Raw genomic sequence first — 22,044 nt, forward strand, 5'->3', positions numbered from 1 at the left:
GCATCCTTTGCAGTACTTTTGTAATAACCATATTATTATACATCTTATATTCTAGACCGAAGCTTCAAATCGCAGATTATTGACCATTTTCTTGTAATGTTTACGATGATATTTCTTCAGATTTATAGCAATTAGGGAACACTTACCATCTTGGATGCACTTTTGATAGCCTGTTTAACTAAATGTACAGAAAGGGAGACACTGTCTGGCAGTCATCCAATGGGTTCCCTTCAAACCTCCCAAAAGTTAATTTCCACTAGCAGAATGTACTGGACAGGGGCGCCTGGAAATAGTCAATCAATAATATCATTGAGTAACTTCAGTCGCAAAACAAATCAGAGGGATACCAAAATTTTGCAGTGCACAGATCTCTTATACTGGTGGACCGGTGATATAGAATTGTGTGGGATTAAATCAAAGCCGGCTTTAGGAATCATGGATCTTTGTTGATACTTTCCTTCTGCATTTCTGCACTTTCAGGTGGTGCTGCCAAATCTTGCCATGTTACGAATAGCAGTTGTAGAAGAAAACGGCAAATTAATTGGTCATCGAATATTACCCTTAGAAGGGATAAGACCTGGTGAGTAAGACATAAGGCCAACAGCGTTCCTCAATATTCTAGCAACAGTCCTAATCCCCTCTACACAACTAGTATAGCAACCTCTTCAAATCCTCTCTCATAGGATTTCAACATATTCATGTACTTAGTTTAACACGTACTGGTAAAATAGATATGCACTGATAGAAATCTGTACCAATATATTGATATTTAAGGGTAATACTTGTTTGTCAGATTCTGTCAAATAAGTATTTCTCTTCTACAGAAATTGATAAATACCCCTGGGTGAAAGATTGCCATGACAACAAGATGAAACAATGATGGCTTTGAAAATTTTATCTTTTCCTTTCATTACAGAAGTCTGGATCGACTTGAATATCAAATATTTTATCTGTTGCAGTTTGTTGTTCATCATAGCTATTCACTATATGTATAAATATCTTTGTAATATTGTGCACATGTAATAGCCTCTAAAATGTTTCCCACAGCAAGAAAATCTCCCGTTTAATTTATCCATCAGTATTGGTTTGTTGTGCTTCACAGGTTATCGTCACATCTCTCTACGAAATGAATCCAACCAGCCTCTGACTTTGCCAACACTGTTTATACATATCAGTGTCAAAGACTATGTGCCTGACACCTTGACTGACTTTGCAGCTGCATTGGCCAATCCTATTGCATATCAAAATATGGTAGAAAAGAGAGAGAGGCAGCTGAAGGGACTGACAGAAGATTTTGAAGGCAATGAGGTATGTCGGTTTCTCTTTCTTTGAGAACACATTTCTTTAATAATAAATATGTTTTATGCTTCATTGAAGAACCATGAATCTAATTGCCAACCAGCTGATTTTCAGAAATTGTAGCCACAGGTCTTTTTACATGTAAATATGCTATTTTAACATGTTTTGAACAGTTAAAATTTTGAAAGAAAATAATAGCTCTTAATAAATAGCCCTACCATTACAATATGAAAATATTCATCTCTCACCCATGTTTTCCCCTTTCCCTGCTAGATCTCCCTGCTTCCCTTCTCCCTGCCAAAAAACACCCACTGCATTGCCCACTCCAAAGGTTCTCACTTTCACTTTGCCACATGCTTTCCTCTACCCTTCAGCAAACTTCAGAAAATAATCCTATCATACTCCATACACTTGCCCATCAAGCCTTTTTCAAGTTTTTTAGTGAATGAATGAAATTTCCCCACTGCTGAAACATTTTTTCCCTGCCTGTCGTTTCCTCATCTGCTGATCGATACCTGCTGATGCAGTAAGAATTTGCCCACTCACCAAGGCATTATGTATAAACAGCTTTGTTGGCTGTCCCTGTTTAATAGGTACAGTAACTATTTTTACAACAACGCACTTACTGGGTAATACAGTAGATTTTCTCTCGAATTCAAACTTACAATGTAAGTAATAGATGTAAAATTCATTTTTGAAAAACTAAAAATATCAGGTGTGTTAGGTTGCTGATTTCTCAGCTTCTCAGTTAAAAGGACAAACTGACAAAATTCACCTGTTTTACATCAATTTAGATATCATGATTTTGTTCCTTTCATGAGTAAATTTGTTCATTGAAATCTGCCCATTCAAATCTACCTAGTTTTTGGCTTTCAGAACCCTGATGTCAGCATGAATGCTTCTCAACATGACAAAATGACAATTTATGGAATTATTGGAAATAGTGTCTAAAAAATTTAAAACAAGTGACCAAGCAGCAATAGAACTGAGAGTGAGTGAGAGAGAGTGCTATGTAGAGAATAACTATTTTGTGACAAATGTGTTGGTAAGGAGGATGGAAATCTTTGCTTGCTCATTTCAGAACAGCCTGACCAAAATTGGCTAAAATAGCCGCAAATATACACAATTGAAGATTTCAACATCATTTGAACATATCACATTAAGATAACTCCTAGGTGTATGTATACCAAGTATCAAAGCTATCAGACAAGTAGTTTCTGAGGAAAACATTTTTTTGGCAGAAAATGGCAAAAATACAAAATTGATAATGAAATTTTACAAATCATAAACACCATTTTGGGAAATTTTCTCTTGCCATTCTGTTCCAAGGACACTGATCAGCTTGACCAGTTTGGTCGGATGAAAATCCCAACACCAAGCAACGGAGTTGAATCCAATGGAGCAGAAGGCATGCCAGGTGGTAAATCGCCTCTTGAGGTGTCTAGATCAAATGAAAGCACTGGTAACCAGGGCTACATCAAATCAAATGGTGACAACTCTGGACAACGTAATGTACCTCACCTTGCAGCCCGTCAGTCAACAGGACTTGCCAAAACTGCCATGATCCGCAAAGAGAGCAATATGTCAGTATTTTCATATTCATCCGGTGAGTTGAAAAATCACACCCCCCCACCCCCTGATTGTATGGTTATATTGCACCCCCTTGAAGTTCTAGTGCACTGCTAGACACCACAGGTTGCAATACTTTTGTGACCATACAGTATTTCCATAAAAAGGAAACAATACAAGCAAGCAAGACAGTAAAGAGCAGACCAAGTCTAGTCACCTTTCTGTGCTCTGTTACTCCTACAACTATCAAGCTACTGCTGAAGGATATGTTACATTTTCTCAGAAGAAAATTGCTGAATATATTTTGTAATGGATAGACACCATTAACATATTATCCCTAGCTACATAAACGACAGTGTGATGTCAAGAAAACAATTTTACATGATACCTTCATTTATTGGTCTCCCTCAAAATATTCATGACAATTAAAGTAATTGTTATGTTATGTTAAAGAGTTTCCTTTGTTTTCCCTATACTTTTATGGCTTTGGGGAGAATATTCAATGTATACCATTATAATTATGAACTGTGCCATATTTTGCCGTAGCAGAATCTAGCAGTGGTGGAGTGCTAAGGTCTTCATCTATTGCAAATACAAGACTCTTAATGGCCAAGAACTCAATAGCGGAAGAAGACTTGCAACGAACAAAAAGTGCACCTATGCTGGGACAGGCTAGTGAGTTTTTTCCCTCTTAATCCCACCTGTTAATGCCATTATTATCATGAAAGCCATAAAAATTGCATGTGAAGAGCTGCCAACCAGGTGTGAAGGGAATGAAAACAGATGCAAAACATACACAAAGGTTTTGTGGGGGAGTGTATTTATTGATGATGTGTGTTGAATTCTGTTGCAAAAGCAACATATTTGAAATGGCACAGATAATGGTTGAAATGTAGTGGATATTTGAAATATCAGAAAAAATGTGTCACTAATCCTGACTACGTGTTACAAATTGCCATTTTGCATTAGTGACTTTGGATGTTCACATGTTGCAAAATCTGCTTAGTGCAAATGGCATTCTGTGATGTAATCATGCACAGAAGATTGGACATAATATTTTTAAGTTTTCCATTGTTTCACCATGTAATAAAAATCTTTCAAAAGAATCCAAAAGAAATTTTCAACTGTGCATTATGTTTGTACTTTGTTTTGGTTGTACTGAATGTGAACACGCTTGGTACGTTTTCACATTTTCTTTCTTTTTTTGTATTCAATATTCTACACCATGTCGTGTGTTAGTTTCAAGTCACATTTATAAATTGTCTACCTTTTGTGGATGTTTGAATTGATAATGGTATCTGTCCCCCTTTTGGTAACACTAATTGTCAGGTTCTATGTTCATATGAGCACACCTTTATCCAACGTTTCTTAGGCTGGAAAACATGGCACTTGCATGCGTAGCAATGATAGTGTGCATGTCAGGTCAAGTTCCAGCCTACACTCCTGTGCATGGCAGTCATACTAACATTTCCAGATGTTGTGTAGTGTTTGTGTGGGTGAAAGAATAATTTACTAGGTAATAAAAAGGAACAAACGGAATATTACAGCATCTGTCCCCTCCTGTGATAACGATCTCCCACTTCTTGTGTGGTTATTATTATTTTAAATCAAAATGTTTGTCAATTTCAATTATTTTACGCTTTAGACTATCAATAAAGAACAACAGAATGCCCATGACACAAGCTGCCTCAACAAACACCAGCAAACTGTTAAAGATCATTTGTTCTTATCAAACTCACCTGAAGAGGGAGACATTCTTAAAATTAGTACTGTTGGCAACTGTTGTTGGCTTGATCTCCTTTCCTCCATGTTGGTGCTCATCATTACATCATAGCAAGTCATTTCTTCCTACTGTATGTGCTCGCTATTTAAAGCCGCGTATTGTGGGATACTTCGTTTGTGGCCTCAGTTGTCAACACAGGCTGTGGATAGCACAAGTAAAATTGATAAGTAAAGCAATTCTCTGCTGCCTGACAAGGTTACTGCTGTGAGCTAAGGCAGTGTTTTCTCCAAATTTTACAATTATTGCAGGACGTCTCCCAATTTCAACAAAACTCTCTTAAAATGAAAACAAATGCTTGTCATGTCCCCTTTACAATGAGATCTTGAGAGATTGATATAGACAGAGTAATGACAGTGGAATTCGGCTATGATTGCTGACCATGATGTACGTTACATATTGAACAAGCACACTATCGGCCAAGCCACAGTAAAATACAAAATCGAGTTTCCAATTTGCAGAAAGGTGTACAGCTATAAGTTGAAAGACTATTAAGTAGAGTTTGCCTCCAGAATCCAAAACTGGGTTTGAATTTATGATTTTTGTAAGCTTTTAATATGTTAAACATTTCCTACAAGGATAAGAACGAGATTAATTTACTTACACTATATAACCTTGATTTGCTAATACCTTGAAAAACCTTAATTTTCGTAACTTAAATTTGCATCATTCATTATGATTACACCCAATCAGAACCAAAACCCCCTAAATTTTCCAACAAAGGAGGCACATTTCCCTTTGAGAGAAACCTGCAGAAAACACTGCTGGGAAACCCTTATTTTGCAACAATTGACATTGAACATTCATTGTCAAGTACCTATCCTTTGAAATGTGACCCAGAGATACACCCATCTATTGGTAGCAACATCTAGAGCAAGTGGTCTGTCAGGTTGTAAATGTTCCCCTGGCAGCGTCATTACATACCACAGTCAGTCATACACGATCAGTGAGCTTCAGATACAGTGTCACCTCTAGGCTATCATCATCATGATATTTCTTCTCTAGGAAAATTTTTCACTGATTTTTGTCACAATAACTTGGATATTAAGAAATATTTTATGCATTAAAGGAGAATACTCTGTGTTGCAGGAGAAATTCTTGCAACACTTGCAATAGCTGACACAATTCCCCATATCCAGTAATTATGGTGGTGACTTAAATTATTCAAAACTTTCTTCCTCAGCTGAAATTGAAGCTGCTGAAGTGGATGATATCAAAGACAACAAGGTAACTTCACAGTATGTTCTCCGTTATACGAAATTTAGCACTTATCTAATCAGTCACATTACATAAAGGGAATTGGGCATGTAAAATGTGACCTTTTGTAATACTTACATGGAAATTAACTGCACAGGAGGGAACGGTTTATGTGGGCTGCTGACGAATGGAGGAATAATGCAAAATCCAACACTGGTGGCGCTAGACAAATCCCCAGGAATATTGTAGTTGAAGATTTCTTTAAACAAATGTCATGCAATATTGTAGTATGAGCTACTAAATTACTTCAAGTTTAACAGATGGTGCATCTTTTCAAACATCCATTCAAAGTCTTCTTGACATTTGTCATCCCCTTGTCTCATTCTTTTCCAGTTTTCTAACCATTTGTAACCTCCTTTTACTGCCTGTTTACATTTACCATCGCTCACTTATTTAAATATGCAAGCTTCACAATGTGGCTAGTGCTAGTTTATCTTCTTATCAGGGCTGTAGTACCTCATCATACCAAAACTGAAACAGCATCAGCCTGATAAAATGTCAAAATCTTTGCATCCCTTTCCTCAAGTATAAGTAGTTAGTATTTTCAAATTTAAGTACAAAATCTACAAAAAGACTGACAACAAATATAAATTCTGTCTCTTTGGTAGAAATATCAGAAGATTGTCGCTAAGCAACAAAAGGAGCTGGAGAAAATTATCAAGAAACATGAGAAGGCACAAAGTAAACTGAAGAAGTCACTCACGTTGAGGATGGAAAAATTACTAACACGACATCTCAAATCACACAACAAGCTTAAGAGGAGACACACTAAATCTGTCAAAAATGTCAATAGAAGGAAAAAAGGGTATGTGACACCAAAATGACAGAATAAAATCTCTTTCACTCAATATATTTCAATGAATTGTGACTGTTAACTCTATCAACAAAATTACAAGCCAAACAACTCTTTTTATGCATATTACTTGTTTACATCGCTGATCGCAATGATGACATGAATTGTAAATGTTCCATTTTTAAGGTGTGTTCGACATTTTCCTACCCAAATAAATATTTGGAACATTCAAGCTCACATAATCCAAAATATAGCCATAATTGTGTGAATGTTGTAAATGACAATTCCCCCATTGCTCTCACAAAAAGCATGGCTGCCCTCTATGGGCTTGAGTACGAGCATCAACAGGTGGCACACATTCCATGTAAAACAGATGACAGGTACAGTTCTAGCTGATAGTCAGTGTCATTTTAACTTCAAAGAGAGCACAGTAGGATCATTTTGGTCACTAAATTCCTGGGTATATCACTTTGAATAAGTTACTACCGAATCTAAATATCTGAGGCCAGCTATAATTCATTATCATCATTGAAAACCATGACTTTTTCTGCACATGCTCAGAATTTTGAAGTTGTTCAAAATTACAATGACTGCGTGATGACCATATTCATAAAATCTGACTGAAACTTCTCTATGTACACAGCCTTTGGAACATTCCCTGGAAAATATACCATTGTCACAGTCATTCATTGGTAAAGTTTCCAATGACTGTGGTTTTGTTTTAACCCAAATCTTGAAAACGTTGTATTAAAATTCCACTGTGTTTACATTAAAGAGGCACTCCCACTTGGTAACATTTTTAAAACACATTTTTTTAATGCCAACGGTCGATATTTAACGTGGCGACTGCGCACGGATCGCGAGATATCAATACAAACATGTCATTTACCGAGCATATTTTTCACATCCTGAAGTTTCTGATTATGACCCGAAATCCCCCGAAGGTTTGTTGTTGCGCTGATGGACGATATTCTAGGCAGTCAAAAAACATTCGAATGACACAATTAATTTACCTCCTACTGCAAAGACTTCATATACATCATTATGCCTTTACCTAAGGTATTTTTTTAGCTCATATTTGGTTTTGTATATAAATACCAAAAAGAGCTTATGTCCGTCACACACAAAGGCTCCCATACCGCCAAAGCTACCATCTCAGTATTTGGTGTACAGGTAGATGCAGGGGTTGAGATGTGAATTTGTTCAAATGAACTTGTCAGTGTCAAAAATGTGCATATGAGGTAAGAAAAAGCGAAATCCTGCAAATGTGCAAGAGTGATGGCCAGTGTCTGAAACAGGCTTGAGTCATTTCCTGTCATTGTTTATGAACTGTTACATATTAACAGACCAGATCAAACCATAGACAGTAGAGGGGGGAAGACTGTCTATGGTCCAACTAAGAGGGACTAACTGTTTTTGCTATGCATGTTGCTAAAGTTGAACTCCAGTACCTAAAGTTTCAGACCTTATTTACTTTTGTCATTCTTTTTTGCTGGTTTAAATATTTCTTGTTGTTTTTCTGGTTGTACTGTGCAGAAATCATTGTCATAACATCAGCGTAGAATTTTCCTGCTCTGAACAGATAGAAACAATATGTATTGTTGATCTTTGGTACCCATACTGGTATATAATATACCAATTCTGATCAAATTTGAGCGACACCGAATAATTGCGGTATTTTTTTAAACTTCTCCTTAGTTTTTGTCGTTTCATTATTTTCAATCAGTTGTATTAGATTTTTAACCAATACCACATAGATATCAGTTTTTACGTGTAAAATATTAGCCGTCTCTGATGACTACATTTTGTCATCTGACAGTTGCGCGTGGTTCCATACATAGCGGTCGCCACATGGTATGCGTCTGCATACCACGCGACGGCCTTTATGTATCAACCAAACGTAACCGTGCTGGTCACCTATGGGAATTCTGGTGGAATCAGCAAACTTTGTTTTTCGGGTTTTTTTGCCGAGTCAGTAAGACTCGGCTTTGTCCCACGGGGCATGACCGATCACCGACGCGAGTGGTAATGTGGTGTACAGCAGCGTCAGCGTAGACTAGTACTCCATAGCTTAGTTGACAATGGCCCCAGTGCCGAACGTTCGATGTTCAGAAGCTGAACTTTTACTTTTTTGAGGACATGTTTTTATCAATATCTCGCGATCCGTGTGCAGTAGCCACGTCAAATAGCGACCGTTGGCATTAAAAAAATGTGTTTTCAAAATGTTACCAAGTGTGAGTGCCACTTTAATAGGCTATGAAGTTAATACATGTATATGGATAGCACTTTTGCAAATGGTGTTCTGGTAAAAACAACAGACAGAGTGTGGGTGCAATAATACACAAAAATTATAATTGCAGTTCTTAAGGTGGCTTGCTGGTAAGAAAAAATAAAATCAGGATTTTTCTGAAACTTTATACAGATGTCAAGCTGGGGTAGATATGTTAAATAGTAAAATAAAAAAATATGGTCCCCATGCAAATTTTGGAGATATGGCGCCCTCTATATTGTCCCGCGAAAACATTTAGCTGGAATTTGTTAAAATGTTGTATTATTCGATTAACTAGTGTTATTGAATAATAAAACTGAAATAAAGTAAAAACAATTTGACAGATTTTATACAACACAAGTCCCCGTATTGTAATATATTAGTTTTGTGGTTTACTTTTGAAAATATCAGAAAATATAGCAACGTTTCCATGAATAGTGCTTTTATAAAAAGAGCAAAGTTTGGCCTAATTTTGATATTTTCATTACAAATGTCATGATCTGAAATCTACGTTTTCTTTAAACTCTCGTAAATTAAGCCCAACAATATATAGATTTCGAATCAAACGAAAAAAATGGGGGTCACCGTACAATTTTTTAAGATATGGGCATTTTTAATACAAAAAATGCTACAGTGAAGCGCCCTCTAGCGACATATCCCTGTTTAGTTTGATATATTCGAAACTTTTTTAATAGGTATTAAATAAAGTTTAGTTCACTTAAATACTGCAAATAATCCCACATTTGTCACACTTAAAACGGGCCTGTTACACAGAGTTTGCTATCTTGGTGTGAACTGTTTTGACAAACCAGATTTGAAAGTCGCATCGCAAAGTAATTGTATGCTATATCGTGACAAAAAGACCACTTCCGGAAAGAACGCTCACGGAAAAAACGTTCGTACTCGTGCGCAGATACGATGCGCAGTACGAATATTCGCGTTACCCACAAGCTACGTTAAAGAAAATTCTCAAATCTATGAAAGATGTTATTTTACAAATTTACTTAAATCATTTACCCAATGTTTTCCGTTCATTTCAGTGATCCTACAATGTTGAAAACGGAAAACGATCAACAGATGAATGGACTGCTCAGGGAACATGAACAAGAGGTGAGTGTCAGAGAGAAGGAAATGATAGTTTTCAATAAAAGACATCAGAGCTTTGCAGTTTGAGGTCAATCCAACCTGGTTTTGGCCAACTTGGATTTGTTTATTAAAGATTTGTTTTCTGCTCAAGACACCTCTAAAATACTACAAATTTAAATTTAACACAGCTTGCTGAAATAAATGCAGTTTTGATTTTTTTTTTAAATAAACATGAACTATTGATAGTGGGCCAGGTGTGGTTAATGACATATGAAGAAACTGGTAGCAGATAAATTTAAGGAACAAAGTCACTCTTTTCCATGAATTTTGTTTGATATGAAAAGATGTTTGTCTGACTATTTGAAACATGATATAAATTACTGGTCAACAGTTGACAACCTCTTCTCTGGTTGCAGCCAGACAAGATTGAATATTCAGTGAAATTTTTGGCGCTGTATCAAAAGATCAAGTTCAATATTGGCACAACTGTCACCATGCTGGGCTGCATTAAACAGTGTTACAGAAAATGAAGTTTGGACCTCATGCAAGCTTTTAATAATGAATTCTTGATCCGCAGTTTCTTCCTTATAGATAACAGTTGTCGAAGGAAACTAAGTTGGAATGGGAGTAGTTCATTTCATCCAGAGATCATAAACAAAACGGTCTCTTTGCATTCAGCAAAGGGCTATTTTTATTTATTTTTATAAATTATTTATTTTTTTTATTTATTATTATTAATTATTTATTTTTATTTTTTTTTGGTGATGTGGCCTTTACATGATTTGTACACTGAGTGACTTATTCAGTGTATTCTTGATATCACAAAAGGTAAAAAAAAAACTGTGGCTTTGTCCCTATGATTGAACTGCTAGGTTGATTGAATATTACGCATAGCATGGCAGTTGTGCACTGTATCCATCTGAAAAAAAATCAAAGTATCAAAGCATCCTTATCTCAGTAATATACCATAATTGGAGACGTTAGCAGTCATCCAATTGTGAGTGGACGATTAGGTGAGATGTGGGGAAAGTTAAAAGTTCAAATGTTGCATTTGATCCTCATCTTCTACATAATAACATTATTTCTACTTGGGTAACGTCTTTGGACCAAATACATGGAAAATCTCTATCTTTTATCAATAGTGATCCTTGGTAATTGCAGGTTTTAGTTCGTTTGGTATGTGGAGGAGCTGGATGCAATGGTGGATGCAATTGCCACAGTAACCATTTATTTTACCATAATAATAGCTTTACAATATTTTTACATGCTCTTAAACTGAAAAAAAACGCTACTTCTTTACAGTGATTTTGTATCATATGTCACCCACTTCAACTGCATTAGTTTCAGTCATGCCATACTAAGTCAATAGAACAAATGGCAATTTTTTTCTTCCTATTGAGGAAAATTTATCCAGTGCCTAAAAGTTAGCATTAATGTCAGTGGTAAATGTTTGAATTTTGCCAGGTTTTGGGTTTATTCCAAAGGGGTTTCACAACTTGAACTTTAACCCTGTCCCTGCCAGAAAGTATCACTTCGCCATCAGCCTAATCAGTGAAAAGCGGTATTGAGCCAAAACCATAGGTATTTCCACCCATTCAATCATGTTTGCAGTTATCTGTGATTTCTCGGCCTTCAGAATTCAATATTTTTAAAAAATGCACCAAATGGGACATATTGTGCTTCACTTTTTATAACGAACTTCACCAGATGGTGAAACATGGACTTAGCAGGAAAAGGCCCAACATTCCTCCACATCTCACTAACAGTCCATTCACGTGTTCGATAACTTGACTCACAGAGACACAAAAAATAAAGTGTAAAATATCTGCTGGATGTTACAGTACACATTTGGTAATCAAAGCAGTGAGAAAGGCAAGTATAGGTGAAAGGTTGGAGTGATAGCAATTAAACACAAGCCCTGATCAAAGGTCACCAGAGAAACTAATGATATTTGATAATTTATCATCTAGATTCGCTTCAATAATCTACAACTGGTCCCAAAAGGGTAAATATTGTTAGGTTTTCCTGATCAAAAGCAGTTGCAGTTTAGTCTAATTAGAGAAAGTGAAATTAAAATGAGGTACTCACTAAGGAGATTACTGAACATCTGTGAAACACAGCCAGTCTGCAGTGTGTCTGATCTGCATGGCGTACTTGTTCCATGCACTAGACGGAAAGGTTTGATGATTTTGTCTATCAAACTAGTATAACTGTGGTCTTGGACATAAATGGTGTTGAGAGTGATTTAAAAACAATGTAGCCGCACTTTGTCAGGTTGTATTTTTGACTCTTTTCTCTTTCATATGAACATTTTCATATGAATTTTACATTCAAAGCAAGTGTGAAAACAAATTATCAGTGGTGTTGACCACCTCAATTGTTTGCTGAGTGCACACCTTCTTACAGCAACTTGAATACAGTAATGTAAAAGCGACAGTATTACCATATCATGTGTACCTTAAAGTTGTATCACTGAGCAGGTGTGTCATTAGTCTGGCAGAGACCCTGCGATTCGCGTTCTTCCTTGTTGGAAAACGCGCGCGCCCTTCAGAGACGCGACGCGAATCCCAGGGTCTGGACGTTCTTGCAAGCGACCGGTCGGATTTCTGCCCGATCCGGGTACTTTATAGAACTCCACACATCCGTTAATCAAACAAAAAATGACAAGTACCATAGCCAAATAAAATTAAAAATCAAAATTAAAAACACACAGCATATATAGGTCGACCAGCTGCTAGTATATATTCTCTCCGCCCATTTAGAGAGGTGTTTCTTTTGACGTCACTACCCTTATGAATATTCATATCCTTGCAAGAACCGACAGTCGCTGAGTCTGGCAGCGCGTGCTCACAGCTGCACAGCGTAGCCTGCGAATGCTGGCCCATCGTCATCAGTAACGTGGGCGCGCACAAAACAAGGCACAGCGACTGTGGAGAGTCTAGTGTGTCATCTGAGCTACATTAGATATTGAACTTGAGTGTACGTCTGATGCATGCAGTTCAAATAATATTGATTGACACTGGTGATATTGTACACAGAACAGGTGATGTTGGGTAATGACAAGTATATCAATTTACCACATTCCCATACCCTTAATTCCACAGGAAACAGGTAAAACTAGTTCATGCTAAGGATCTGCTTTTACATAAAACGATTTGAGGGTGCCATGTCACTGTAATTGTACTGCATTTATGAACTTGCAAGGCGCTGCCTCTGAGATCACACCTTGTGAGTGCTATCCTATTTCACCCCTTCTTGCTGACTTATTTCTATATTCATATGAAACAGAGTTCCTTCAATCTCTCTGCAAAGCAGGTCTAAAAAACTTGCAAGGAGTTTTAACAACACGCACAGATATATTGATGATCTGATTAGTCTAGACAATCCAGACATATCAAATTACTTACATCATATTTATCCTGATGAGTTGGAAATCAAATAAACAACAGAGGGTAGGAACCAGATCTATTCCAACAAGTGAGTACTAATGGGCTACACACTAAGCTGTATGACAAAAGGGATGCTTTCGATTTTGAAATCATAAATTATCCCCACTTGTCAAGTAATATTCCGTCTGCACCTGCTTATGGTGTGTACATAGGTATTGTAGGGCTTGTGATTTCTACGCTGATTTTCAAGTGAGAGACAGCTTATTGGCATCAAAATTAGTGAGACAGGGATACACAACAAAAAGACTCATTAGGACTTTCAAAAAGTTCTACAGTCAATATGACGGCATTGTGGCCAAATATGACACCTCGGTCACTCAAATGATTAGCGACAGCATTCCCGACTTTGACTTATTACAGTGATTCATATCCTGTATCATTTCATACAATATTTAGACAATTTTGGGACAATCCTGACGGGTGTAGCATGCTAGCAGGGTACGCTTACCCATTCCGGACACCTGGTACCACCACTAACTATCAGTGGTTCAGGATGGTCCTACTTATATTTGTAAATCACAAATGTCCAATGGTATTACCTTGTAATGTATTACCTTGAATGGAAATGATTATTGGACCAGTTTTATGTCATATTACGTTACATATTGTGAGAAATATAGGTAACTAAAACAGGAAACCTGCATGTAACACATGAACAAATTAAATTGTATATTACAATATTACAAAAGATATTCATCCACAGTGTCTTCCTGCTTCGTGCTGTATTTCTTTTCATAATACAGTATCTAATATCAGAGTCAGAATGTGCCAACACATTATGAATATAACTGAACGTTTTAATCCTTAATCAGAGTCAGAATGTGCCAACACATCATGAATAAAACTTAATGTTATAATCCTACAAAGCTCACAGGTACAATTAATATTGATTTTTAAAATCGACAATGGTATTAACAGTGCAATTAAAAATTGACGTCCAGCTAAAATCCTCAATCTCAAATAATTCAATTGATCAATTTAAATATTTATCACTTTCCTGATCCCATCTTCTCTCCCCAAGAAGTACAGAAATTTAACACAACTTTAGCTACCGGATTCAGCATGAAATGCACATAAGTTGGGCTTTGATAATTGATATAGTGTGTGAGTTGGTCTCCTGAAAGTGGCATAGTTCTATTAGAAGTGGCAATTAAGTACAAGCAGACTGTCTGATACTGAAAACTCCTCATCTGTTTTGGCAGGTTTCAACTATCCCATGATTCATTGCCCATGTGGGAATATCCCAAGATGCAGAGAGTCTGACACTCTAATCATTCACAAATTATGATAATCGACGGTGAAATTAATGATTCAATTAATTGCAGTTATATGGATAGATCAAGTCATAAATTTTTACCCATGGGAACTCCTATTTTCCTATTCTACTGCAATTATTTATTTTTTGCAAAAAGAATGAAAGGGATAATTATTAACTTTCAGTTGACAAAGCAATTACACTCAAAGAAAAGACTGTGGCTGTTCATTCATCAAATGTATACACTGAATCGAAAAATCCAAGTACAGAAGATTAAACTTACCAGCTGGTTGATTATAATTCCAGTTCATAAATTATAATGTTGCTGAGCCCAAAGCACAAGTTATCTACTGAATTATTCTCACGGTATTAAAGAAGACATTATGCTTTCAATGGTCATTTGCAGCAAATTCACAATTCCTTTTTTTTTCAAGTATGCTTAAATTTTTAATTTTTTTTCTTCAGCTTGATAATAGAAAAACTGACTCCCTTTGTACTCTAGGATCGATAGAACCTTGGCAACAATTTTTATTTAGGGTAGCTATTAATACCAGGTACAGAACCCACAAGCCCTCTAGAATGATCCCTTTTACTGATCAGATGACTCAAAGAGATGCTGCCAAACCTAATGGGATTTTTTTCCGACACTGATGATTATTTATCTCTTTGTGGCCATCAGCGCCTGAAACAGATGGCACTACATAACGCCACCAATAATTGCATAGATTAATGATAGTAAACTGCAAAAGAATGAATCAATATGACACGACGGTGGACATTCCTGGATACTGAGGAACAAATGAAAATTATAATGAATATGTACTATCCAATGAAACTAATGGTTGTTTGAGAAGTAATTGACTAGACAATCAAAAAGGCAACTGATGTACAGTTTTACTCCTTTGGATGACAGAGAAGACAGTTACTGTACGACATTTATTTAATTACATGTGTAAATTTTACAGTTTCAGTCATTAAAATAACATAGTGGGAATTTTGTCTTCTAAGCGCTCAAAAACACGTTTTTAAAGACACAGATACTTCTGGTGTTAAGGACTAGCCTATTCACATGACTTAAAATGGACATTATATGGCATTAATAATTTTTGTTGATTCTTCCAATAATTTTGTTTTACATGTCAATGCAATTTCTTGTTCTTCCCTCCCCCCGCAAAAAAAAAATAAAAACAAGTTCAAATAGCCAGTGTCTGAATGTGTAAAATACACTGTTATTGTTCACATTTGAGTTACTTTTGGGAGTAAAACAAGAAATTGCAGTTGACATTGAAAACAAAAATAGTCAGAAAATCAAATGTTCCAGCTACTGGTGGCACTTTAAATTTTGAACCTGTTAGTTCTCCACTGAAATTCTGAACTTCAATCCTCTCCGGGTCCAGCACATCATGCATTCAGAGTTTTAAAAAATATTCATTTCAAAACATTACATTTGGAAATTTAAACACATCAAAGGTCATGCTAAAGGGCATGGGGTTGTTTCATTCTTGTTTGATTTAAAAAACTATTTTTTCACTAAACACTGCAATGGCAGAGTTTGAATTCCACGTACTATGTTTTGGGAGGAAGCTTTCAGGTACATAGTTGAAATAAATGTACACCTAGACAAAAATTAAACCTCTTCTTTGGCCTTCTCTCAACCGTTCCTTCATCATATTAAACTAATAGTATGTAGAATGATGAAATGTAGTCCTTATTTATTCTGTTAACAGGTCAATGAACTGAGGGAGTTGAATGCAGAAACATTACTTGCCATGTATAGAGACCATTACAGAATTGAGAAGGAGATGAAGGAAAGACATGTTCCTTTGAAGTATGAACTGCTTAGAAATATTATGGTATCCACACATGATGCTCAACTAAGAGAACTCGATAAATATCATAAAAGGTAAACTGGGTTTTTTTGTAACTTTTCACGTCATTATTTGTGAAGTTTTAGGAATATTATTAAGTAAAACATTTGTGATCACCATAATATTTCTTAAATCCTGCGAAAGATTGCTCCAATACACAGCAAAGCACTATATACAAATGGAATATAATGACATTTACCAGCTTGTGGCAATCTACATAAACTGAACAACTTGCATGACATGGGTGCCTTTTTCAATTTAAGCTCTGTCACAGCAGAAATCAGCACCACATACCTGACAAATTGAAATCCCAGAATACCATGTGAAGCAGTATCTAAAATGGGAAAAATATCTTTTCATGCAAATATTCAACTGCTGTTTGCATGTAGTGGATAGTTCACTGTTTTAAGTGGAAGGATGCATATGATATCCCTTACTTTAATACCAGAAACAAATATTGCATCAGATATTGACCTAATTGGTGTTCATACTGACAGTTTTTAGGAATACCTTACTGAGATACTGCCGTTCAGAATTTACTGTCAAAAGTGACTTCCTTAATGCATGCCTTTTCGACCCTGTGATACAGAGCTAATATTCCGTCTTCGCCTTGAAGTTAAATTACCAATTGACTTTTTATTATCACTCAAAGAGCTGAAATATTTGCCAAAAAATATTCGAAATATGAAAATAATTTACATAAACATACACTGATATCAACTGATGTGTTTTACACAGTGCTGGGGCAAGATAGGTTCTGTAGAGACAACTGTGTTGTTATATCAGTTTAACGATATGAAAAGTGAAGGATGCTGTTTCCCTGATGAAATTTCCTCGAATAGACCATGTGCAAAATTAAATACTGTATGGAGATTAAAATATGCAACCCCTATCAAAATCCCTTTTGTACATTTTCTAATTAAATGACATAATTTCCTGATGAGAAAAAGTTTCAGTGATTAATTATCAAAATGGTATGAGACAATGCTGCCAGTTGTATCTGCAAAGTATAAGGATTAGCAGTTGACAGTGATAAATAATTATCTGGGATTTTTTAGTGGAATTGTAGTTGAATGCACATTGCATGTAAGGCAGAGAGACGTGAAGGGAAAACAGTTGCAATATTTTCTGATCAGTGATTACCAAATATATTTTGGAGTTAGTTGGAATAGGGTCTTACATAAAGCTGTCTGTATCATAAATGCATATACAGTTAGATGACAGTTGGGTCTTCCCCTTTTAGATCCATCAAAAGTGCTGTTTTTTGACCACAAGATAGCTAAAATCAATATTTAATTGTATTTACACAATTTGAACATCCCTGTAAGTCAAAAAGAGCGCTTATGGGTTCTGAGTTTGCCTTTGACCAGATAGTCTAGAAAGTGCAGCAGTGTTTGCTAGTGAACAGAAAGAAAGGAAATGGATGATGGATTACAAAAAGCTGACAGCTTTCAGGGGTTGGTTTTGGACATCTGACAGAAATTTTTGTACTATGGGACATGGGAACCTTACGTAACACACAGGAATCACATGAAAGCTACATGTACCCTTGCATCAGTAGGTAACATAGACAGAATCTAATACACCAGATCTTTGAATTCAATATATGTATAAAGTGCACTACAATTTGCTCAGGGCAATTTTTACATTTTTGTTGGAACAGCTATCAATGCCAAATTATCACCCTGAGAACTATCCAAATGTAACAATTATAATTGACGACTTTCATAGTATGATACTACATGTATTTTGTAAGTTGGTAATTTCGTCCGGGTTCAAAATTCAGAAGTCTGCATACCTTCACCGAGAGTGACATTTGGCATATTGGTGTGTGCTGTACTATGGGAAATGAAGGTCTCTAACCCTTTCACCACCATGGTTTGTCCCAAATCCAATGTTTTCTATGGCTAAGTTGGACCTGTATACAGGGAACTGGGGGTGAAAGGGCTAAAGTGATAAAAAGAAATATACGAAACATGAACTTTGAACTAGAGCAAACCAGAGATGTTGTTTTAAAGAAGACTTTTGAGAAAGACATCTTATCTGATGACAGGTTGGAGATGTCTGGAAGGAAAATATATGAGATGAGACTCATCCCCTGCAATGATGTATTCTATATGGTATACCTTTAATGTTTCTTATTTCAATATAGATGATTTTATCCTATTTTGTGGGTCTGTATCATTGCTATCTAATATGACGCAAGTGTTTAGGTTTTTATATCTGTATATGAATCCATTTTCAGGTTTTTAGTTTTATATACATCACTTTGATATTAAAAATTCTCTTCAATATTTTTGAGTTCACACATTTCAACCATTTTTTAGCTCATATTTGGTTTTATATATAAATACCAAAAAGAGCTTATATGATGAGTCTAAGTGGCGTCTGTATATTTGTTGGTATGTGCGGATGTATGTCCGTCACACACAAAGGCTCCCATACCGCCAAAGCTACCGTCTCAGTATTTGGTGTACAGGTAGATGTAGGGGTTGAGATGTGAATTTGTTCAAATGAACACATCAGTGTCAAAAATGTGCAAATGAGGTAAGAAAAAGCGAAATTCTGAAACTGGCTTGAAACAGGCTTACTCCACTGACTTGAGTCATTTCCTGTCATTGTTTATGAACTGTTACATATTAACAGACCTGCTCAAACCATAGACAGTAGAGGGGAGGAAGACCGTCAGTAGAGGGGAGGAAGACCGTCTATGATCAAACTAAGGGGGGCTAGCTGCCTTTCTGCTATGCATGTTGCTAAAGTTGACCTTCAGTACCTAAAGTTTCAGACCTTAATTACTTTTGTCATTCTTGTTTTTCTGGTTTAAATATTTCTTGATGTTTTTCTGGTTGTACTGTGCAGAAATCATTGTCATAACATCAACGTAGAATTTTCCTGCACTCACAGATAGAAACAACATTTATTGTTGATCTTTGGTACCCATACCAATTCTGATCAAATTTGAGCGACACCGTATAATTGCGGTATTTTTTTCTTAAGTTTACATACATTACTTAATAACTGTATTTTTCTGTTGAAGTTAGGGTTGACCTTCTTACCTTCTATATTTTTCACACATTGCTTGATCTGTCATCACAGGGAAGAGTCGGAGCTGCAGAAGAGGATGTACGTCCAGAACAGAGAGGAGATGAGAACATTAAATAAGAGAATAAAAAACAAGCAGGAACTGCAAAGGTGGGTGCCTTGTAACATACAGCAAGTATGCTCAGTCCCCACTGATTGAAAACAAGTCATCGTTGATGACACAGTCCCCGCTTGTCCATTTTGTTATAATCTTTGGTGTCTAAGTAGCTGTGGTCTAGGTCGCTGTGGAATGACATTGATGCAACGGGTGCATCAGGCCTGTGACTTGCATAATGAAGTAATCTGAGGAACGTTCAATAAATGACTCATCTCTGCCGGTAATGACCACTGAAGGAACTTTTGATTACATCACAGATAACGATGCCCTCACTGCCTCTAGTGTCATGACGGCACATGCTATACACATGGTTTGGTGGAATTTTCGAAATGCTATGGGATTGGGTATGTTGTTGTAATCAGCCGTCAGCCATTTCGGATCATATAATGAAACAATTTAATGTGCACAAGAATGCAGCCATAGTATTTTATCTTCGTATCACGTTTGAACAAAATCAGTCCATCGAGGGACAGTGACCTGTGTTTAAGTTTCAAAGACATAAAAAAATCACACCAAAATTGAAATCAAATGGCTGTCTCTTGACCATATGGATCATAGCACAAAATTAGTAGACATGCATATGTATGCCATGGTACTTTATCTTTGTACCAAGTCTCAACAACATTGGTTAAGGAATATTTGCATATGATTAAGCCTCAAAGACATGAAAAAATCCAAAAATGACCATCGGGCAGAGATATTGGAAAAAAATTTACAATCTGGCAGCCATATTGGAACATGTCACGAAGTAAATTGACATGTATGCCATAGTGCTTGATCTTTGTGCCAAGTTTGGGCAAAATGGGTGTAATGACCTTTGAATTATGCTTCAAAGACATGCAAAATTCCAACAAAATGGCAGTTCTGCAGCCATATTGGATCCTATCGCAAGGTTAATTGATACATGCATATGCATGCCATAGTACGTGCTTTGCCCTTGTGCCAAGTTTGAACAAAATCGGTTCAAGGATGTTTGAGTTACGGTTCAAAGACATGAAAAAATCGCAAACAAAATGGCCACCTGTCAGCCATATTGGATCATTTCACAAAATAAATTGGTGTTCATATGAAGGGCATACTATTTTGCTTTTGTGCCAAATTTGAACAGAATTGGTTCAAGAATGTCTGAGTTATGGTCCATAGACATGAAAAATCGCAACAAAATGGCCGCCTCACGCCCATATTGGATCGTATCGCAATATAATTTAACATGCATGTGTAGGCCATAGTGTTATGCCTTTGTGCCAAGTTTAAACAGAATCTGTTCAAGGATGTCTGATTTATGGTCCAAAGACACGAAAAATCGCAACAAAATGGCTGCCTCGCGCCCATATTGGATTATATCGCAAAATTATTTGACATCCATAGTGTTATGCCTTTGTGCCAAGTTTGAACATAATCTGCTCAAGGATGTCTGAGTTGTGGTCCAAAGACATGAAAAATCGCAACAAAATGGCCGCCTCGCGGCCAAATTCGATCGTATCACAAAATAAATCGAAGTGCATCTGTAGGTCATAGTGCTATGCCTTTGTGCCAAGTTTGAACGAAATTTGTTCAGCAGTGTCTGAGAAACTGTTGATGACGGACGGACGGACGGACGGACGCACGGACGGACGCACAGACGGGACCCAATCTATAAGTCCCCGCCGGGGACTAACAATGACATCCTAACAATTTTTTGAATCACGATATGAATTGTTGAACTGTGAACAAAATTGTGATTTTAGGAGAATCATGAGAATGGTAATCAGTCTAAGGAGATACTCTGATGAAACCAATCGTTAGTTGGCAATGTTAAATCAGTATTTAAATGTTTTTAGCCCAGTAAGTGTAGTTTTTATGCAAGGGGTTATCAGTCATCATGCAATTGTAAATGGAATGCATCTTCTCACTGTAAACAAATAGAAGAAAGCTGAGATGGAATTTGAGCTGTCATGGACAGTCTGACATGTATACCAATTAAGGTTAATGTACATCAATAATAGCACTGATCGTTGCAAAAATAAATATTTGTCCACATTTTCCAAAAAGAATGACAAAAATAAAACCTGCTAGTGTTACAAAGGATACTAAAGGTCACAATAAATTCACGGCTCAGACTACAAGCTGCCACACATGCAACAATAAAATTTGTACGAATTTCAAGCAGAAGCTTCCGAAGTCATGTGTGTGACTTAAATAAGAAATGGCGATCAACGCTATTCTTCTTTTCATGCC

At 36.4% G+C, this 22,044-nt stretch overlaps 1 protein-coding gene and 1 long non-coding RNA gene across 5 annotated transcripts in view; one reads left to right on the forward strand and one right to left on the reverse strand.

Moving 5' to 3' along the window:
• LOC139149802 (1-phosphatidylinositol 4,5-bisphosphate phosphodiesterase beta-1-like) overlaps nt 1-22,044 on the forward strand; it is a 159,033-nt gene that overhangs the window by 126,246 nt on the left and 10,743 nt on the right. For both annotated transcript variants that reach the window (XM_070721783.1, XM_070721784.1), the window contains 9 exons: nt 481-580; nt 1,103-1,308; nt 2,629-2,905; nt 3,418-3,543; nt 5,832-5,875; nt 6,514-6,710; nt 10,008-10,077; nt 16,485-16,660; nt 19,725-19,820. In XM_070721783.1, the coding sequence (XP_070577884.1) occupies nt 481-580; nt 1,103-1,308; nt 2,629-2,905; nt 3,418-3,543; nt 5,832-5,875; nt 6,514-6,710; nt 10,008-10,077; nt 16,485-16,660; nt 19,725-19,820 (1,292 nt within the window). The remainder of the gene's footprint in view (nt 1-480; nt 581-1,102; nt 1,309-2,628; nt 2,906-3,417; nt 3,544-5,831; nt 5,876-6,513; nt 6,711-10,007; nt 10,078-16,484; nt 16,661-19,724; nt 19,821-22,044) is intronic.
• LOC139149805 (uncharacterized) overlaps nt 1-22,044 on the reverse strand; it is a 151,623-nt gene that overhangs the window by 108,304 nt on the left and 21,275 nt on the right. For all 3 annotated transcript variants that reach the window (XR_011556152.1, XR_011556150.1, XR_011556151.1), the window contains exons 3-5: nt 19,685-19,737; nt 4,608-4,790; nt 147-283 (exon numbers count right to left, since the gene is read on the reverse strand). This is a non-coding gene — a long non-coding RNA (uncharacterized lncRNA). The remainder of the gene's footprint in view (nt 1-146; nt 284-4,607; nt 4,791-19,684; nt 19,738-22,044) is intronic.

This window comes from Ptychodera flava, chromosome 14, assembly GCF_041260155.1.
Source record: "Ptychodera flava strain L36383 chromosome 14, AS_Pfla_20210202, whole genome shotgun sequence".
Lineage (NCBI taxonomy): Eukaryota > Metazoa > Hemichordata > Enteropneusta > Ptychoderidae > Ptychodera > Ptychodera flava.